The 18,692-nt window shown below is 38.1% G+C and overlaps 1 protein-coding gene across 1 annotated transcript; it reads left to right on the top strand.

Moving 5' to 3' along the window:
* The first annotated feature begins 424 nt into the window (after positions 1-424).
* On the top strand, positions 425-3,196 carry LOC102718411 (protein S-acyltransferase 18). Its single transcript, XM_040529628.1, has 9 exons — positions 425-523; positions 628-741; positions 833-1,189; positions 1,427-1,495; positions 1,590-1,661; positions 1,784-1,912; positions 2,026-2,106; positions 2,205-2,369; positions 2,460-3,196. Exons 1-9 carry the CDS (start codon positions 425-427, stop codon positions 2,943-2,945), a joined length of 1,572 nt encoding a protein of 523 aa, XP_040385562.1. The 3' UTR covers positions 2,946-3,196.
* Positions 3,197-18,692: the final 15,496 nt, after the last annotated feature.

Below are 18,692 nucleotides of genomic sequence, written 5' to 3'. Positions count from 1 at the left end.
ATGGGTGGTCGACATATGACACGCGATGATGGGACCGAGGAAGTAGATGATTCTATGGAGGAGGAAGACATCTTTCTTGGTTTTGATGTAGAGGCCTAGAGGGGTGTGGTGTTGGCCCTAGCTAAACCTCAGATAATCGGTAACCGGCTTTAATTTAACTTAACAAACTCAAGTTTCATTTCTCCCTACGACCATCCCAACGGGCTGAGATGCGGTGGAAACCCCCACCCGCGGATTCGAAATTCAAACAGCCCCAACGCCAACCCAAAGCCCCGTTTGGTTTGGAGCCGACCGTTGCGCCCTCCTCCCCCCGCCCCCTACCCCACATGTCAGACACACCTCACAAGCCCGCTTCACTCGGTCAGACTCAGACGCCGCAGCAGCAGCGCGAGCCCGCACGCAGATCTCATCTCTCTTCTCACCGATGGCCCGCCGCGAATCCACCACCGCGCCGGCGCCGGTGATGGCCTGGCCGCGCTGGCGCCGCCGCCACGGCTGGCAGCTCCCCCTCCACCCGCTCCAGGTCGCCTGCCGTCCCCGCGCTCCTCTCTCCTTGGTCTCTTTCCAGTTTCCACCCGAATTCTCTCGGCCCGAGCTCATGGCTGTGTTGGTTTCTTGGTTCTGCAGCTGGTGGGCATGGCGGTGTTCGCCGTCCTCGTCGCCGCCTTCTACGTCGTCCTGGGGCCATACCTCGGAAGCGCCGTCGCCGGCAACACCCTCCTCGCCCTCTTCTCCTTCTCGGTACGTACCCCTGGCGCGACCCTGCTTGGCTCTTCTCTCCCGCGCGCTCGTTGCGATGTCGCTGAAGGGATCGGTCCCCGTCGATCTCCAGGCCTCCGCCGCGGCGGCTCTCTACGTGCGGTGCACGGCCGTGGACCCCTCCGACAGGACGCACGCCAAGAAGATGAGGCGGCGGCGGCGGCAGCTCGCGAGGGGCGGCCGCGCCGGCGGGAAGCTGCCGAGGCTGCGGTACGGGTACATCCTGTGGCGGTACGCCTTGCGGGTGCTCCGGCGGGTGGAGGCGCGGGTGATGAACCGCTGGGTGCGGCGGAGCTACCTCGAGCAGTGGAACTCCAGCGTCCAGCTCGACCCCATGCTCCCCTTCGCCTTCACCAGCCTCGACGACGTCGTCTCGCCGCACGCCGCCGCCGGCCACGACATCTCCTACTGCCCCGTCTGCGATTGCGAGGTCCCCTTGCTCTCTTCCTCTCTACTCTGCCGCTGTATGACTTCGTTGCTCTGCTTGTTTGTTTCAGAGAATGAATTCCAGAAAATGCAGCTTAGTTTGACGTGGGCAGATTAATTTCTGAGCATTGCAGACAATAAATTCAACTGAATTTCAATGTTTTTTGTATGTGAAATTCATTAATGTGGAGTCAGTGACTAAGATGGAATAATCTGAGACGGATTGGTTTACAAATTGCAGGTGAAATTGCGCAGCAAGCACTGCAAGACTTGTGATCGTTGTGTCGATGGATTTGATCACCACTGCAGGGTAACTACCCAAAATAAGTTCATTTTATTCACTAGGAAATTAAATTTGATCACTCAAAGTTCATGGAACTGATTGTCATCTCCATCTCACACAGTGGCTGAACAATTGCATTGGAAGAAGGAACTATGCATCATTCATTCTGCTCATGTCCTTTGTCCTGCTGATGGTGGGCGCTAAATGCCAATTTTTTTTTTGTCTTTCTGCTTGCTTCATATTTCTAACGCTATATGTCCAAGGATTCATTTGTTTTACTAGAACTAAATAGTATATGCAAATCTTCTCTATTAGCTTGTTATCGAGGGAGGAACGGCGATCGCAATCTTTGTTCGCTGCTTCACGGACAGCAAAGGGTTGAAAATGGAGATGGAGCACAGGCTTCACATCAGGCTCCCCAAAGGAGCCCATGCAGCGTTGTCAGTATGTAACCAAGATGAACATAGCATCTCCTCACTATAAGCACTTAGGCATGCATCACTACTGCTGTGCAATACTAATAAGGCCTACACTGCTCTATATGATGTTCTGCACAGATGGTTTTTGTGATCTTCACCTTATACAGTACTGCAGCACTGGGTCAGCTCTTCTTCTTCCATGTTGTGCTTATCAGAAAGGTCTGCACTTTTCTTGGAGTGATGCTTTTGTGAAGGATTAAAAGGCTCTAAGTCATGTCAACTTGAACTTTCTTGTGAATTGTTGTTGCCTACTACAGGGAATGAGGACATATGATTACATCCTTGCTATGAGAGAGGCAGCAAAGGCATTTGATCCTTTCGATGACTCTGATTCATCATCTGATGAGAGTATCGACTTCGATTCGCCAGAAAAGCCGTCTTTTCTGTCAAGGATCTTCCGCAGAAGTGACGAAGTAACTGAAGTAAGTCCATATAAATTGCAGCACTAGGTCACCTGTGCTAGTTTCAGTTAGTCTTTCTTGGTGATAACAACACCATCTCATAAATGACAGATTACCGGGAAGCTGTCCATTAGGATCGAGAATGAACCAAGCGATGGAACAAGAAGGAAAGATGACATCCAGATCAACCCATGGACGTTGATCAAGATGAGCAAGGAGAAGGCAATGGCAGCCGCTGAACGTGCCCGTGAACGCATCAGGAATAAGCTGCCATCAACAACAACTTCACCGATGAAACCACTACCTGTGGAGACAAAGAGGGGTCCCCTGAACCCAGAGAGAAGGCACATCATGGCAGGGAAGGAGATAGTGCCTGTTTTCACCAAGAGCTGGCTGTCAGGATCGCCGACAGCGAGGCTGTCAAGCCCAAGAAGACGTTTCTCCGGTTCACCGTCGCCGAAACCGCAGAGACACCGGAACAACTTCGATCTGAGACTTGCAGAGGTGTCAAGAGAGCTTGAGTCCCACATCTCAAAGCAGGTTCTTTGCTCCGTCGTCATGAAGGGTGTTGAAGATGAAGGTTCTTCTTCATCCTGATGTAGGGATAGGGATGCTGTTTACTTTTACAAGATTCATTTCATTTTTTGGTCTCTCAATCTCTGAGAATTGTGTGATGTGCTTGCTTAGCCCATGCAACCCTTTTCTCAGGTTTATTCATGCTAGCTGCTCTACATATACATAGTTGTTTGTATGTTGCTGTTGTGTATTCCGATCTCTGAACACTTGGGTACAGCAATCCATGGTTATGTATATGAGATCAATCAAATGGCACCTCACATAATCCTTTATGCAGATTTCTGGTTTCATTTATTCTGCGATGATGATATCTAGGATTCTAGTTTACCAAATTATTATACGTTTTCTTTTTCTACTCAATTACCGAAAACGATGTGTTCTATTTTGTGCTGTAGTTACTCAATGCACAATATCATTCTTATGTATGTAGGACCGATCCAATTTTGCATGCATCAAATATTTTGTGGTTATTATCTTGCTATCTCCATGTCACTACTAATGCTGTCAAAAACACCCTGTTTCCTTTCCATAACTCATTAACAAGAAAACAAGCATTCTTATCTTTTTATTTCTGCTTATGCTTATAAGCAAAAATTGAAATTTCAACATTAAATTTGAAGTTGATTTTAGGGTTTTTCAGCATACTTTTCTCAATCTTGGCTTTCAGATCACCAAGAACATATATATATTTATGTTTTTTTGTTATCTTAAACAAATGAAACGATCACCCCAAGATGACTATGATGTAGATTTTTTATGGTCCTAAACATATTCAAGGAGGAATCACATTTTCTTAAATTTTAAGGAGGGAAAGAAAATTTAATTGCTAGATATGCTTATATTTTAGGACGGAGGAATTATAGCATACAAGGAAGATCCTTCCCATATCTTGTAAAGAATTGTAAAAGATGAATCGTCGATACTGCCTTGGTGCTTGTTTTCTTTCACAGGATATATTCATCACGTGTAGATAAACTGTGAGTTCATCATTTGTGGCCTACTATAACAGCAGACAAGACTGAGCAATCGTGGATAACAAGCATCAGTATAAGGTAGGGCAGCACCGCAGCAGTGGACCATGTGGCATTTGTAGCATACGCCCCATAGATATTATTCTTTTATTGCAAATTAGGAAGTGATTGTTTGGTTTTTTAGGAAAAAACTAAAAGTCATATTTTTAAATAAAAATAATTTATGAATAAAATTTTTATATGCGTGTTCTTAGCGATCTAAAAGCCAACGGTAGAAAATAAACTATAATGAAAAAACTCTAGAATCAACTCTAAATCTAAGATCGAAAATTCAAATTTTAGCTTAAAAGTATAAGGACAAACGGAAAGATAAGGGTGTAATGTACGGAAGATTGATTGATATTTATTCATTACAATACTGTATATGAACAAATTAAAGAGAACATGATATTGGCCGGGGACAGGATTCACCCTACCGCCAGTAGGGTGTTTACCAATCCGGACCGAGGTGCGTTTACTGTGTTAACAGTAAGTAATGTGAAAACCATGACAATTCATACTGAAAATTTTATGAACTATGGCAGTGCGTTAAAACAGAAAAAAAAGCGCTAAAAAGCCATAAAACATAGTAAACATTTTAGGAAAATTGTCATAATTCCATGAAAATTGTGGATGACCATAGAAAAATGATATGTTGCAGAAAATTTTGGTCACAATTATTGTTGTATTTTATGCTTAAACATAATAGAACTCGATATCATATCCTAATCCATGTCATGTTTTTTCAAAAAAAAATATTATAATATAATGCTGCATTGTTTTGGCATGACCTTTGAACAAAATATGAATTAAACTTCGCCATTTTCATGATTTTTGTTCACTGTATAGAAACTAGATATCCTTAGATATGGATTTGTTTTGGTTTTTTCTGTCTTTTTCTAATTTAAATATAAATAAAATGTATCAAATTGTACGGTGGCTATCCTTACAGAATCCCATGGTAAGCACGGTTAGCTTACCCTGCCTAGGACCATTAGGAACATGTCCATTTCACGGAATCGGAATGTTAGATTAAATTTGTAAGATTCCTCTGTAAGTTAGGCTATTCATAGTGGCAATTTCATTGTGATTAAATAAGACGTCATGTCAATATTTTTGATAATATGGCAATAAATTAATAAAGATAGAGAGAGAAATATTTTTCATCTAGATAATTCAAGTGTAGAATGTTATCGATGTAGCTTATATTGCATGTATTGCCTATAAAATAATAAAACTAAAGTTATGAATTAAATGAATTATTACATCGCCAAAGGGTAATCCTAATGGATGTTTCATAAATACTAGCAAAATATCATATGTTGCAACACACTATAATAAATTTAAATTATTTAATTAAGATCGAATTGTTTTTTTTTTGACGTGGAAGACTGCCAGGGCTTTGCCCAACAGTATGATTTTCATATATAAACGGTATAAGAGTTTAAGTACAACAGTCCAAAGAGACTAAAGATTTTGTAACCAATCTAAGATGATGTTTTAAGGGGTCCTTCATTCTACAGAGATGCAGAAGAACTTCTTTTCTAAAGATGATCTTTCATGAGTCGAAGGACGGAGTTACATTATCAAAGAGGAGCATGTTTCTTCGTTTAGATGTGCCATGAAGCTGTTAACGTCGAAAATATGATCCGACGTGTTACACACGAAGGCCTAGGAGTCAATCGTAGACAGCTCTAGTGCAGGACCTAAATTCTTAGAAGGTGTGCGGGCGTGCCAGTCAGTTTGATCCTACAACTGACAAGATAAACTGTAAAACATGCCGATCGGCCCAGCTTTTGATATAATTTGGAGGTAATGATGCAAACCATGAGAAAGTCGATCTAGAAAGTGACAGTGAGAACAACCTAACCTTCAAGGTATCATGAGCCGATGCCTTTCCATATTTTGCTAGCTAGGAATCGGCTGACATGATCAATTGTAGAAACATCATCTTGCCCTAAAAATAAGGAGAATTTTGGTATCCTTGGAATCGGCGTGGCAATGGAACCCTATCGAACCACTCATGATACGATCGCCGATACAGATCTATTTGCTTTTTTGTTCTGATTCCGAATTGTTCCCTCATTACCTCAACAACTCTATCGGCCAACTCATCTTCCCTTGCATTGTCTTCATTACGCCAATACCGATGAGATCTCTCTGACCGATACTGCCCCCCGAGTCGAATTCCTTGAGCGGTGTATTCATTGAGTATTGTCTTGATCAAATCTTGCAACGTATTCATCAAAACTCCAGACTGATCGAACAAGGCCCGACAAACCGAATCATTAACTATATCTTGAAGTGTCTTGACCAATGGCTTGGGGAGTTGAATCTTATGAATTGGCCCATCTGGTGTCATGACGAAAGATTGAAGACAACACCGTTGAAAATCTGCCACAGATTGCTCCACCAGTTGCTTTTGTTCTCCCGTCAAATCTTCCATTGTGATTCAGTTGTTGACATTGACTTCTTCAGAAGACATCTTTGGCTTCTGATCAGACGATTGTTTGTAAGTAAAGTAGCACACGTCGTCCCACCGGGCATGCCAAAAATATGTTGACGTCGAAAATGAGATCCGACGTGTCACACATGAAGGCCTAGGAGTCAATCTTAGACAGCTCCAGTGCAGGACCTAAATTCTTATAAGGTGTGCGGGCGTGCCAGTCAGTTTGATCCTGTAACTGACAAGATGAGCGGTAAAACAAGTCGATCGGCTATCGAGCAGATAGGTAACGAATGATCCAGCGGATCAGACGTTAATGCTGCAACGGTTAGCCGATAGGATGAACTATTGGCTATAAAATGCTCGGATCGGCTAGAAACTTAATAGAAATAGACTTAAATTAAATATTAGACCAACATAATCTGCCAAGTTACTTATTAATCTTAGCTGATCGGACGAGCCCCTATAACCAGATCGAGCTGGACGTACAGAGATTGGACTTAACCAAGACAGTACGCAGGCAAGCACGATATGATTATAGGAAATATGAAGATTGATAAAGCTAATAAAAAAACCCAATTTGTGGAATAAACAATGAATCATATGTTACGATCGGCTAAACCCAATTTGTGTATGATTCTCACAAGCCGATGCAACATAAATAACTGCCGATCTAACTAAATCAAGTCGATTGGTATAAAGGTAATGTAGTAAGGCAATCGGCTACTCTATTAATGTAAATATGATAAGCATGTAAATCGGCAAAGATCATCGGCTATAAACGACTGATAAACAACCAAGATCTATATAAGATCGGACCCAACCGAGATAGTTTAAGATTATGCCTAGCAATATTAGGCTAGATACTAAACAGGTCTAGATTGCTATCAAGCCAATGAACCGATGACCGATAATTTATCGGCTGGTACTCCGATAAAACAATGAACAAAATATATCGACTTGATATAAACTATCTGACAAACACAATCTTCTAGATCAGACCTAACCGAGACAGTACTAGATTGAACATGTCAAACAACGAATATCAACCAACGTAAATCTCTCAAAGTGGCCGACCAGATTATCTTAAGATACCGAAGTAACTCGAGTTAAAATTGATACGATAACTGACAATCGCACAACCAGATTAGAAGATCTAACTGAACCGAGACAATGGACTTACTCCCTTTGCCAGAGATTGAAGCGATGCAGCCCCGCGTCAGGTGCCAAGTTCCGCCGGAGTTGAAACCTCAGAAGAGAGGGTGGCGATGCGCCGAAAGTATTTGATCTAATTGATGTGTAGAAGATTTACAATGACCCCGGGCATACATATTTATACCCTCGGGAGATGGTAATCCGTGTCGGACACGACTCCTAATAGATAAAAAAAAATAACAAACTCTATCTCTAACACGAGACGGTTTCTAACAAATAAAAGAAAACAAAAAAGTCCCGATCGGACTCTAATCTCTTAGAGATAAAAATTCTAACTAACTCTAATTAGTAGATAAATTTACAACGCCAAGCCTTGGTCTTTACGATTCCCTGTTGAATTCAAACTCTTTCGGATAAAATTTCTATCGGCGATGGCACCTTTCCTTATCCGAATCCAATACGGAAATTTACCGAATATTGGTGTTAATAGAAGCAATGAAGAGAATTTTCAGAAACCCCTTTGTACCATTTTTGCTAAACCGCCAACATACAAGAGAAATCATTTGGAAGAATTCAAAATCGTGGTTCTAGACAATACCCAAATATTGGCAACATGATACACAGAAAGGACAGGTGAAGAAAAGGTGCAGTCTTGTTTCTTGTTTGCTTTGTCTACATATAGAACAATTTAAATCATCACCTTCCTTTGCACAATGCCTTCTATCAGGCATGTCCTTTGTCTTCAATCTATTCAAGAAGAGCAGCCAAGCAAAGACCTTATTTCGCACAATACATTTGGTTTTACATATCCAAACAATAGGTCTTGCTGGGCTCAAAGATTTGAAAGTCAACATGTAAAATCGCTCGGAGGTGTAAGAGCAGGAATTCTAGATAAACTTCTAGTTGTCGCATTTTAATCTTCAGGGTGAACTGCATCACTAAATTTTGAAGTTGCAAGAATTCCTCATAAGCTTAAGTAGATAATGGCAACAAAAAACAATCTTCCAGATTTCGATTACATAGAGAACAAACCGAGAGTACAATGCTACTGTATACAAAGAAGAGAACTTTTGACTGATCAATTGATCATACCATGGGAGCAATTCCTCTAAATATATCTGAGAGAGATAAAATATCCCTTAACCAGAAAGAACCTTTATTAAAAACCAGGTGTGGCACTTTATTTATTTATGAAATATGTATTCCATATCATGTTAACCCAGGGCAGATCTTCTCCTCTATAAAGTTTGTCCAGATGATTAAGTAACAATGCAGTGTTTTGCACCTTAAGGTTGATTATGCCCAACCCTCCTTTCTCTTTTGGTCTGCATACTTGCTCCCATGAAGCCAAAGATTTTCTTGTAGAATTGAGACTCTCCAAAGACAATTTCTCTGAGCTGTGTCAATGGCTTTGATAACTGTAATTGGCAACTGAAGAGTGCACATATAGTACGTGGGAATTCCTGACAACACTGAGTTGATTAAGGTTAATCTGTCACCTTGTGGGAGAAACATTGAGCTAGTTGATAGTCTTATTTCCACTCTATCAATCAGAGGTGCAAAATCCACCACTCTAGGCTTGGTGGTTCTCACGGGTAGTCCTAGATAAGTGAAATGCAGGGTGCCAATAGTACAGCCCAACAAACCAGCCATCAATTGAGATTTTTCTGGTGCAAGGTTTAGAGGATACTTGCTGTATTTGTTGAAATTCACCCTTAGACCAGTAGCTTGGGAGAAAGTATTCAAATTAAAATTGCTTTGAAGCAGAAACTTTCCCTCTGTGACGCTCTTAGCAGAACCAATGTATTATCTGCATATTGTATGATAGGAAATCCAGAGTCATCGGTGTCATTTATAGTTTTGGACAAAAGACCCAAGTGAAAAGCTCTATTTACAATTCTTTGGGGGAGTTCAACCCTAGGACAAAAAGGAGTGGAGAGAGTGGATCCTCTTGTCTATCTTCCCTGGAACCCCATTGAGCAAGACAGTAGTAGTTATGTTTAGATATTTAGTTAAAAAAATTATCACAGTTTGTAACAATGTGATATAGAAATGATATTTCCATTGGTTTGTGTTTCCTGTCCATTATTATCATGAGGTGCACGTATGTTTCGATGATTAAAAAATTATGCAGTAATGAATTATTTGATAGATCAAGTTATTTACCTATTTCATATAAGAAGATGGTGCCAACAAAATATTTATAAAATCTCAAATACTTGTTTCTGTTACCAGGTATTTATCTCTAATGTTGTTGTTATTGTTAGTGACTTGGCTACTTCGTCATCCAACAATAGTGGTTTAGAGCTTTGATGGATCTTATGGTTAGTGCAACTACAAAATGATGTTCAACATGAACTTCATTGTCTTGCTATCGCTGTCAGTGTTGTAATTACATCTCGTGATGACTTGAGCTACCGCATCGACTTGTATATTCTATATATTTATAGAAAATTTATGATTGAAATATAATTTTTAATATATATATATATATATATATATATATATGAAAACTCTAGAACCGGTAAGATATTATTCTAATTTAGAAAGTCTATAATATATAGAAAGTAAAAAGAGGTGGAGTCTCTATTATATAAAAAATGGTGGTTCATTTATCCGTCTAAATCTTTTTCAATGACATATCACTCGTGAAAACCGTGAAATTAAACTCTCCGTCTTAACGCCAATGACACTGTTTAATCAAAAAAATGGAACTCGCAAAGAAAGGCCGTAGCACTTGAAGAATTTCTGCTACGGTAGAATTTTATTGTTCATGTCTATGCTGATCCACCGTCAACGTCAAAACAGTCACATTATCAATAGGTTTCACACTATTTGATATGCTAGTTCTAGCTTTAGGAATTTTTGTAATCCTCTTGTGAGGTGTCGAGAAGGCCACGTTTGGTCGTGATGAATGTGATTAAAAAAAATGGTCGATGGTGACCGGTTAGATCAGGCGAGCAGAAGTTCTCTCAATAGACCCTGTTTAGTCCCAAAAATTTTCATCTTTATAACATCACATTGAATCTTTGGACACCTAAAATGAGCATTAAATATAGGTAAAATGAAAAACTAATTGCACAGTCACGGGAGAAATCGTGAGACAATTCTTTTGAGCCTAATTAGCCCATGATTAGCTATAAGTGCTACAGTAACCAGCATTCGCTAATGATAGATTAATTAGGCTCAAAAGATTTGTCTCGCGGTTTCTAGGCGAGCCATGAAATTCGTTTTTTCATTCGTGTCTCAAAACTCTTTTCGACATCTGGTCAAACATCTGATGTGATACCGAAAAATTTGTATTTCCCCAACTAAACACCGGCACCTTTTGTCTCTGTAGTACAAATAGTTTGACTCCTTTATTTTCCATGATCATGTTTTTCAAATATTTAAATCATTTCTTCTTTCAAATACTTGTACAGAATTTAGTTTTTTCAAAAGAAAAAATAAACCTATAATTAATGTTGTAATACTTGATATTTAATTAATCACATGATAGGACTAATCTCGTTTACGTACCTTTATTAAGCCTACCTCACATTCTAATAGCATGCACAACACTCTTGTGTCTGACATAGACCGACCGCTAAATAGATAAATTGTACAATGTAGTATCTATTTAGCTATCTCTGTCGTATTTAATACATTAACTTTTATATTTTGTATGTGTTCATCGCAACAAATGCATTAAATTTTCTTATGTAAAACAGGTTGCAAGCAGCCAGGCCCATCTATGGCCATGAGCGGACAGAGCGACCGGCCTCCTAAATTGAAATCTACGTTAAGAGCTTAGTTAGTCTTATATTTTCATTTTTATTATGCTTATAAACTAAAATTTAAAATTTTAACCTAAAACATATATATAAAAGTTTGGGTCTTTTTATCGTAGTTTATTTTTCAGCCTTTGCTTTTAAATCGTTAAAAACTTTTATTCATAAATTATTTTTTATTTACAACTATGTTGCCAAACGATAAGGGACATAGATTTCTAAGATTTAGTTTATGTCGTTTGACGATAACTGCAGCACGACTGCTCTGATGTTCGTATGTGTCGTCGCGTCGCTATGTATCTTAGCTTCATTCGTATTTTATGGTCCCCATTTGAATTTCGCTCGGGGCCTCCAGTTCCTGCAGACGGCCCTGCAAGCAGCTTATGACCACATGCACAGGTAGTAAACGAACTTGATACATTCAGAAGACCATTGTCTCACTGTACCTGCCCTAGCGTAACTTTAATCAACCCAGCTTCGAAAGTGCTCGAGTCAGAGACCAAGATGGATTTTTTCAAAATATTTTTAATAAATAATTTTATTACTTAATCTTAAAAAAAAATATTTGTACCGTATGAAACTTCCATCCACGTCACGCCAACCATTTTTTAGCATGGTAGCTCCTTTTGCCATACAATAAGCGGTGACGTGGCTAAAAAAAAGTTCGGTGGTGAAAATATTTTTTTAAGTTTTAATAATGAAATTATTTATTTACAAGGTTTAAAAATAATAAAAAAAATCGAGACTTGGTGCTTGCCGTCACGCTCATCTGCCGTTCACGTTTATTGGCGTCCGAATGTACGCTACTGCTGATCATACGTGTGTGTGCACGGTACGGGGGGGCGGCTGATCGAAGAGGACCTATGCGGCTCTTGTGACCTGCCTGTCACCGCCAGTCCAGGTCCTTCCCGTTGTCCCCGCTACCGCCAAAATAGCCATGTAAAACAATTCACTGTCGACGGGTGAACTCTTTTTTTTTTCCTTTTAAGAAAAGCCTTTCTCGGTGCGAGAATAAGGGGTTTTTGGGTTTGAGGGAAAATATAAAAGATTTAGATTTCTAACTATTAATTCCTATAAAAATCATTTGATTGGTACTGATGAAGTATACGAAAGGAGAAAACATTAAAAAAATTATATATCTAGCTAAACCTCGGTAGAAAAATTATAGATTGATATGAGCATGTATTCTTATTTCTTTAATTATTTCATTCACTCATGGATTTGAAATTTCTGTTAACGATATATGTCCAAAGAATTTATATCGTAGATACGGGTATTAAGAAAGTTTATAGAATTAACTAAATTGGGAAGGTGTTATTAATTGAGAATAAAAGGTAGGTGATATACTTTAGTGGTAAATGTTTTTGATTGGTTGAGAGGGAGGCATTTAACATTTTTTCACTGCTACAGCAACGAGTTTATTTGTCTGTGACGTGACCCACATGTCATAGACACATGGTTTAAATGTCAAATATAAGAGCGCCAAATAGTTAATTATTCCTGTTTAGCAAGAGGCCATATTGGTGCCACCACTCGCTGACTGATATATCTAGAGTCAAGGTACGATGCCCAGATCATTTGATTGACGTATAAATTGTTAACTAGTTAAATGGAAAAGCATGTTCGAACTGAATTTCAGCTACAATGGTCTTTCGTACCAATATTTTTAGAGAGATTCTACTCCGTGCCATTGAATTTATCATACTTCAATAATTTGTTATCAATGTTATCACTTCGTCTAACATACCAATATACATGTCAATTGTTTTGTAATATACTGGCACTGCCTTCAACTCTGTTTGGCTCAGCAACCCAACCCGCTATCTGATGTTATCAGTTCATAAATAACTATCATCATTATCACATCCCACCTTTTTAGGCTAAGGTACTGTATGATAATTATACTTCCACTTTCATTAGATAAACCAACACAAGGTTAAATCTTCACTATGTTTATCACGTCAACCCATATGTTTTTCATTAAGATAAGAATTAGTAAATTAATGTAGAATTTTGTTAAATTTTAACTCACATCTTTATGAGGGCAATACGTCAAGTAAAAAATTCTACTAAAATACAATGACGCACATGGCTGACTTAAAAGTAGTTAATTTTGATTAATTTCATACTTATATTTCCACTTTGATTCGATAAACTAGCACACGAGTTAGATTTTTACTATATATGTTTATGACGTCAACCTATATATTTTTCATTAATAATCGGTAGATAAGATGTATATTTTTTTTCAAATTTTAACTCACATCTTTATGATGATATATAATACGTCAAGTAAAAATTTCAACTAAATTACGATCATTCAGACGGCTGATTTAAAGTAGTTAATTTCGGTTTACTCACATATTTTTTGAATATACCTTAATGTTTCATATCCAAGCATGACAACTCATAATAGTTTATACCGTATTTTTATATATTGAATTTAATAACGAAACATAGATTTTGCGTCGTTAATATCGGTGATTTTCGTTACTACCCCACATTACGATGTAAACGTTCCACGACAGAATCAGTATCCACCAAAAATTAAGGTAACGTCCACGTAAAATCATCCCCTTCGCAGTGTGCTCTCTGACGAAAATATCAATGGAGCAACCCAGCCGGCAATTCGACCCAAATCCAATGCCCCCAAGGTAATTTGAAGTAAAAATAATCCCACCTCTAGCCCCCACTTACAGCATTCCAACAGCTCATCTAAATTTAGTCATCTATATCTTCATTTGGATGATCATCTAAAACTTTTTCATCTTTCATATCGCTATGTACTCCAGTAGATCATCTATGTATGGCATCCACCATATCTATTTGGAGGATTGGAGAGAGAACATCTAAATATAGAGTTTTTCTCTCCTAATATGGATGACATCCAAAAATAGATGATGGGATAAAGTTCTGCTAGAGCTAACTTTCACTCTTCATTCTCTATTTCTAAGATGGTGGATGAGATAGATGAGCTGTTAGGGATGCTCTTAGGCCTTGGAATTCAATAGGATTAGGAACTGATTTATTCCACATCTATTCTGATGTGAAATTATTCTTCTTCAATCCTCTCTGATCCCTCACTCTTGGAAAATAATCGAACATGGCCTTAGGGCTTGTTTGGCAACAAGGGAAGAATTTTCTAGCTAGGAAAATCCACCCAGCATGGAGAGGAAATGGTGAATCCCCTCCCACCACCCAATCCACCTTCTCAACCCCCTCCCACCTAGGATTATCTCACCACCCAATCCCCCATCTCAAATGTCCTGCCCATGGGATTAGTGTTTGGATCGTGAACTGACAATAATAAACAGTACTGGACTGATGAAGTTTTAAAACAATTTCCAACGTAAACTAAAAGACTTTAAATAGCGTAGCTAATTAAAAGTTCTAAAATAGTGTCAGCTAAAATTCAAAATAATGTAAAAAAACCCGAAGAATACATAAAACTGAATATTATATTTTAAAAATCCCAAAAGTTCTAAAAAACAAAAATAACTATAGAATTCAATTAGTGATTATTAAATTGTTGGAATAGTCTATAAAAAAGTTTGTTTTTTCATTGCAAATTATACTTGGTACTAGCAACTGGACAAAGACATGACATACTCTTAAAAACAAGCAATTACTGAATGTTAATTGTCCGTAACATTTAGCTTGCTCAATCTAAGAGCACAACATTTGGTCCAGCATCATGACATGATAAATATCAGGTGGACTTAATCTCTAGCAGTTAACATCAAACACACTAAGTGCATACACATTGTTCTATAAAAAACAAAGGGTCACTCCTCTCAATGTTAAGTAATTCCTACCATTCTGTCTCCATCCAGTCATCAGGTTCATCGCTGCCATAGGAAGGTTGATCAAAGTTAAGAAACACAAGGTTAATGCATTATATAATAGCCTATCCTTAGAAAAGAATGGTAAGCAGTGAATTCATAAGGAAATGTAGCAAATATTGGTAGTACAAGCTTTGGATTTTTTTTTTGCTCAGTTCTGGAGTATTACTCTAAGTATACCTCCTCAGGGACTAAACCACCTACTTATAATTATAATTATAGATAATTGTTACCCGATAATAAAGTCTGTAAGCTAGGGAGTGAGATGAGATCCTCGTTTGTACTGCACATGCAGCATGTGTCACTGACATACGAGTCCAAAGTAAATGAGGCCCACATGTTAGTGACAGCTATTTCATGTGTAGTAATGCAGCCAATATTAACCCCTAGGGAGTACAATCGCTAAATCTGAATAACTACATGACAACAAGTCTAGAAACCATGAACACTGAGTACCACTCAACTACTTCATGGCAGTCAACAAAAGTTATACTGATGCTAATACTTAACATTAAGTTCAGAAATCAACAAGTTGGTACTAGTTCATTTATTCATGTTAATGGAAATGAATCTGACAATAAAAACTATTTCAAGAAAACAAACTATACTCACTAGTTCCATTTGAAACATTCGAAGAATTCTACACACATTAATCAACACAGTCAATTGAAGGCGTCAAAGCAATCAAACTATTTCACTAGTATTTTTTTTCTTTCTTTTGTTAAAGCAGACATAGAAAATCACAATCCAAGAAAAATGGATTTGAAACGAATTCCTAAAGAGAACAACGAACAAGAACGACGAACAAGTATATGCAAAATGAATTGTTTACTTAATTACGTTATTAGATGCATACGTCACAAAAGCTTCCAGTCTCACATATATTGCCTTTGTTAATAAAAGTAAAAAATGAGTGAGAAAGTTAATCAAATTCATATAACTCAACTTTACATGCCGTTCACATCTAATGAAGAGTCAAAATAAATGCCACTCAGCATCCGAAGTCTCAAGCACAAAACACTAGTTACCGGGTCGCCACTAATGAAGATTTTTCTATTCTGATCATCCTTGGAAACATCAAATGACTGTGCATTTTCTTCAATCAATTTTTGATTGAATTTTTGTAAACTTGCCTCATAGACACTCTCTTGTGCCATTTCATCCTCAACGTGATTATCTCACGACTATATATGATTCTCCATCATTTCAGTCATGGTCCTATTTTGCTTATATCTTATTGGGATTCTTCTCTCTTTTATCCTCAGGGGGTGTATTTCTTGAAGTACTAGCAGATTGTCTTCTATGATTGGATTGAGTTGATGCTTCCACTTTTACATGCTCACTTGTTGTGATTGGATCATCATTGGTCATGTCATCTTGATTGTTTGCCATCTCAAACACATGCAAATCATCCACATCTATTTGTGTAACAACATCTTGTTTTTTTTGTTGGTTGATCTAGTGTATTTGTTGACCAAAGGGATGTGAATTTTGTGAGGCCCTTGACAGTTTGACCTAGCAAAAGAGCTAGAGATAATGTATTTTAGTAGATAAATAAAAAATGGTTTGAATGATTTATATATAGATGTGAAAATTAATAAATTACCACCGTACAATTCTCCCGAAGCATCAAAGATTGGAAAAGGTTTGTTGCAGAGCATCTTAGCTCGAGGAAAAGATTGTGAATAGTAAAAACATGATACAAATGAATACTAGAATATATGGTAATCTCATGAGCTAGTGAAAAGGAATTGCAAAATAGATATTACTCCATACTGTAGAGTCATCAGTAATAATCATCCCAAGCTTGTCATCCCAAAAAACTCCACTTTGTGATCTTGCATCTTTTGTAATATCTCTTAAGCTCATTTCCTTTATCTTGTATTTGTCCTTTTGATAACACCACATTTAGAAAGTTTTCATGAAAACCAAGTATGATCCTTTTCCACCCTTCGAGTGTCCATCCATTATGGGTTCTGCCGAATGAGTTCATGTTTTCATGCATAACACCGACTAAACCCTTCTCAAATATGGGGTACCACGAAGCTCTTACTTGTTATCCTGCTGCTTACACAAATAATAAACACAAAAATTATAAATATTTGAGAAAATTTCTTCATTAGATGGAGAATTCAGAAAGAAACAACGCATGAAACATTTGATACCTCCTAGGGTAGTTCCCCTGACTTGGATCTTTAGTGATATATTTTTATAAGTGGATGTTGTCATAGAAAAACAAATTTTGGTGAAACTCTACCGATCACTATTGATTTTTATGAAAACAAGAGCAGAATATAGTCATTTATTACATCATGTACATCTTATTTCGGTACATAATCATAATTTATTAGGATTATCATGAACATAATTATTCCACATAGCCATTGCAACAACACCACTAACAACATTTCCTTTCTAATTTTGATTACTTAGTGAGCTATCATGATTGTTTTATTCATTGTCTCCCTTCAGAACATTAACAAAATCTTCAGGTGATATACTTTGCGGGTCATGTGGCTGATGATCCAACCATCTTTCATTTTGCCATTGTACCCCCTAATCAGATTGTGAAATATAATGGCGGCTGCTGATAGAGCTGGACAAAAAGCTCATGGCTAGCTTGGCTTGGCTCGGCTCGACTTGACTCGTTTCAATTTCTTAATGAGGCAAGCCACCATGTCAGCTCATTTGCTATAACGAGCCAGCTCGAGTTGGTTCGCAAGCTACTCGTGAGCTAAACACGCTACATCAAAGTAATTTTCTAGATTGCTTTATGCTTTGGTAATTAGAATATATGCAATCTTGATCATAAAATTATGGTAGCATGGAATTGAATTTAGATTGTGTTTTTTATATTTGAATTGAAATTAGATTATGTTTTTATATTTACATTTTATGGTCATTGTAGATTTGTAGTGCAAAGAACCTATCTAAATGCGGTGGCTCGTGAACCTACCGAGCTGGGCTGCTATCGTTTAGTCAAGGAGCCAAGACGAGCTAGCTTATTAACCTAACAAGCTATAACGAGCCGAGCCAAGCCAAGTCAAGCTAGCTCAACATCCAGCCCTAGTTGCCGGTATCCTCACTTGGTTCTCCATAGGGTGCAATGTGCCTGCTTTCAAAATCAGGAAGCGCTTCTTCAAAACTCCAATAGCTCTCTCTATGTGGTTACACAAACCATAGGGCTGCCTGGTTGTCCATGTGACTCAAATTAAGTATTGGTACTCGAACTAGAAAACCCAAAAATGAACCTGGGAAGGATCATATAACTGCGATATGGGGTGATCGTGGATCATAAACTTATGTTTTGCCTAATTTTAATGTTTGGTAGAAGCTTTCGAGTGGTAACTGTTATATAGCTATATTGGATAAGCTACTAAAATTATACTCCCACTCTCACAACTCTTTTGTAAACTAGTATCTTTAAGCTTTTTTCACATCAAGTGCAGCTATACCAGATTTCTTCACAGAAAAATTCCAGAAAAAACACAACAATTGTTTCTTTATATTATTGTTCTGTCTATTAATATGATCTGAGTCTATAT

This window comes from Oryza brachyantha, chromosome 12, assembly GCF_000231095.2.
Source record: "Oryza brachyantha chromosome 12, ObraRS2, whole genome shotgun sequence".
NCBI lineage: Eukaryota > Viridiplantae > Streptophyta > Magnoliopsida > Poales > Poaceae > Oryza > Oryza brachyantha.
The sequence above is the reverse complement of the archived record's forward strand: the minus strand, read 5'-3'. Positions and strand labels throughout refer to the sequence as shown.